General features: G+C 56.5%; 1 protein-coding gene across 1 annotated transcript; it reads left to right on the plus strand.

Annotated features, from left to right (window-relative positions):
• Nucleotides 1-407: 407 nt before the first annotated feature.
• On the plus strand, nt 408-1,861 carry LOC119285263 (E3 ubiquitin-protein ligase RDUF2-like). The gene has a single exon (XM_037564502.1). The coding sequence runs from the start codon at nt 606-608 to the stop codon at nt 1,446-1,448; it is 843 nt and encodes a 280-aa protein (XP_037420399.1). The 5' UTR covers nt 408-605; the 3' UTR covers nt 1,449-1,861.
• Nucleotides 1,862-2,198: the final 337 nt, after the last annotated feature.

Raw genomic sequence — 2,198 nt, forward strand, 5'->3', positions numbered from 1 at the left:
CGGACCTCACGCACCCAAACATCTTCCATTCAAAAATAATTTAGATTTTGTTTTAGTGTTTCCATTATTTTGTTAGTGTTCGTCGAGATATGAGTTTGGGTCCGGAAATGGATATTCGAGGACCTCGCTGCTTTTCACTTCGAAATAATCAGAAGGGATCCCTCAGAAAAGAAAAGAAAAGAAAGTACAGAACAGAATCGCCGATCCGGGCGGCGGGCAGCACCGAACCATCCATCCCGCCTCTCTCCCTTGGCTGAGGCTTTGACTCCCTGGCCCAGCTGACCGGTCAACGTGGCGTGTCGCGGCAGCCCGCGTGGCGTCGCCGTCACCAGCGACGTCACCGCCGCGAGCGAGTGCGCCGTCCCGTCCCACATAAAAACGAAACCACCCACTCACCCACCACCCAATTCCCCTCCCCTCTCCAGGTCTCCTCCCGAAACCCCCAATTCGAAAATCGATTGGGGATTTCGGCGTCCCAAGCTCCCCCCAGATCCGCGCCTCCGGCCGGTTCGCTCGGCCGCCCCGTCGATCTGCGGCCGCCGTCGGAGCTGACCGGTCCACGGCTCGATTCGCCCGGGGGATTTGTTTCGGGGCTTTTGGTCCTGATGGCGTCGTCCCCGGTCTCCTACTGGTGCTACCACTGCAGCCGCTTCGTGCGGGTCTCCCCGGCCACCGTCGTCTGCCCCGACTGCGACGGCGGCTTCCTCGAGCAGTTCCCGCACCCGCCGCCGCCGCGCGGCGGCGGCGGCAGCGGCCGGCGCGGGGCCATGAACCCCGTGATCGTGCTGCGGGGCGGCTCGCTCTCCGGCTTCGAGCTCTACTACGAGGACGGCTCCGGCGACGGGCTGCGGCCGCTGCCCGGCGACGTCTCGCACCTCCTCATGGGGTCCGGCTTCCACCGCCTGCTCGACCAGTTCTCGCGGCTGGAGGCGGCCGCGCCGCGCCCGCCGGCCTCCAAGGCCGCGGTCGAGTCGATGCCTTCCGTGACCGTCGCCGGGGGAGGCGGGGCCCACTGCGCGGTGTGCCAGGAGGCCTTCGAGCCCGGCGCCGCGGCCCGGGAGATGCCGTGCAAGCACGTCTACCACCAGGACTGCATCCTCCCCTGGCTCTCCCTCCGCAACTCCTGCCCCATCTGCCGCAGCGAGCTTCCGGCGGCGGCCGTGCCTGAGGCGGAGGCGGACGCCGGGCTCACCATCTGGCGACTCCCCCGCGGCGGATTTGCCGTCGGAAGGTTCGCCGGCGGGCCCAGAGAGCAACTGCCGGTTGTCTACACGGAGCTGGATGGTGGTTTCAGCAACGGCGTCGGGCCGAGGCGGGTGACATGGCCAGAAGGAGAAGGGCAGGTGGACGGCGGCGAAGGTCGGATTCGCCGTGTATTTAGGAACCTGTTTGGGTGCTTTGGCCGGGGCGGCCGGCCCGAGAGTTCCTCGCAGTCCCGTAGTGGCTGAGCAATGTTCTTCCTGGTAACTCACTTTCAATTGATGATAGTGGTGAATAAGTAGGAGTTTAGTATAAGGAGGAAACCCCAGGTGGTGAGTTATTGGTTAGTTTGATGTAAATGAAGGGCTTGCATTCCCCCCCTTTTTGTCTCGTTTTAAGAATTTAGAGTTGGCCATGAGCAAACTACTCAGAAATGAAATTTGATAGCAAATCAGGAAGAACAAGCCCAAGCCTTCAAGAACGGGATAGCAGTGAATTATGGGGGAAATCAGTCACTGGCAATATTCTAGGCAAAGAGAACAATCGGTGTTCTCACTTCTGTATTGTCTGTGCATATACTGGATTCGTTAAGATAAATTTTGATTTTGCATTATGTTGGTCCCATACATGAAATTTCAATATACTTGAGTACTTCTATTTTTATTGTTATTATTCCTCTGCCTAAACCTCTTTTTTGTTTCAACATAAGATATCCTTAGACCGGTCATAAGTTGTAACAACGGCTATCGATTTACTTGCAGTTTGCCGAATCTTGGGCTGCTAAACAGGGATGGCCTGAACAGCATACAAGTGATGTTTGATTTTTTTTTTTGGATGTGCCTTCTACCATGCTGGACTCTTAATGTTTTTATTTGCACTGCTAAATAGAGAAACAAAAGAAGTCCATTACAGGGTTTTGATGCTCAACCGATTCAAGTGTTATGTATGTAACATTGAGATACCGATCTAGATTGATTTCTTCCGTGAATTGAACTAGT

This window comes from Triticum dicoccoides, chromosome 4A (genome assembly GCF_002162155.2).
Source record: "Triticum dicoccoides isolate Atlit2015 ecotype Zavitan chromosome 4A, WEW_v2.0, whole genome shotgun sequence".
Classification (NCBI taxonomy): Eukaryota; Viridiplantae; Streptophyta; class Magnoliopsida; order Poales; family Poaceae; genus Triticum; species Triticum dicoccoides.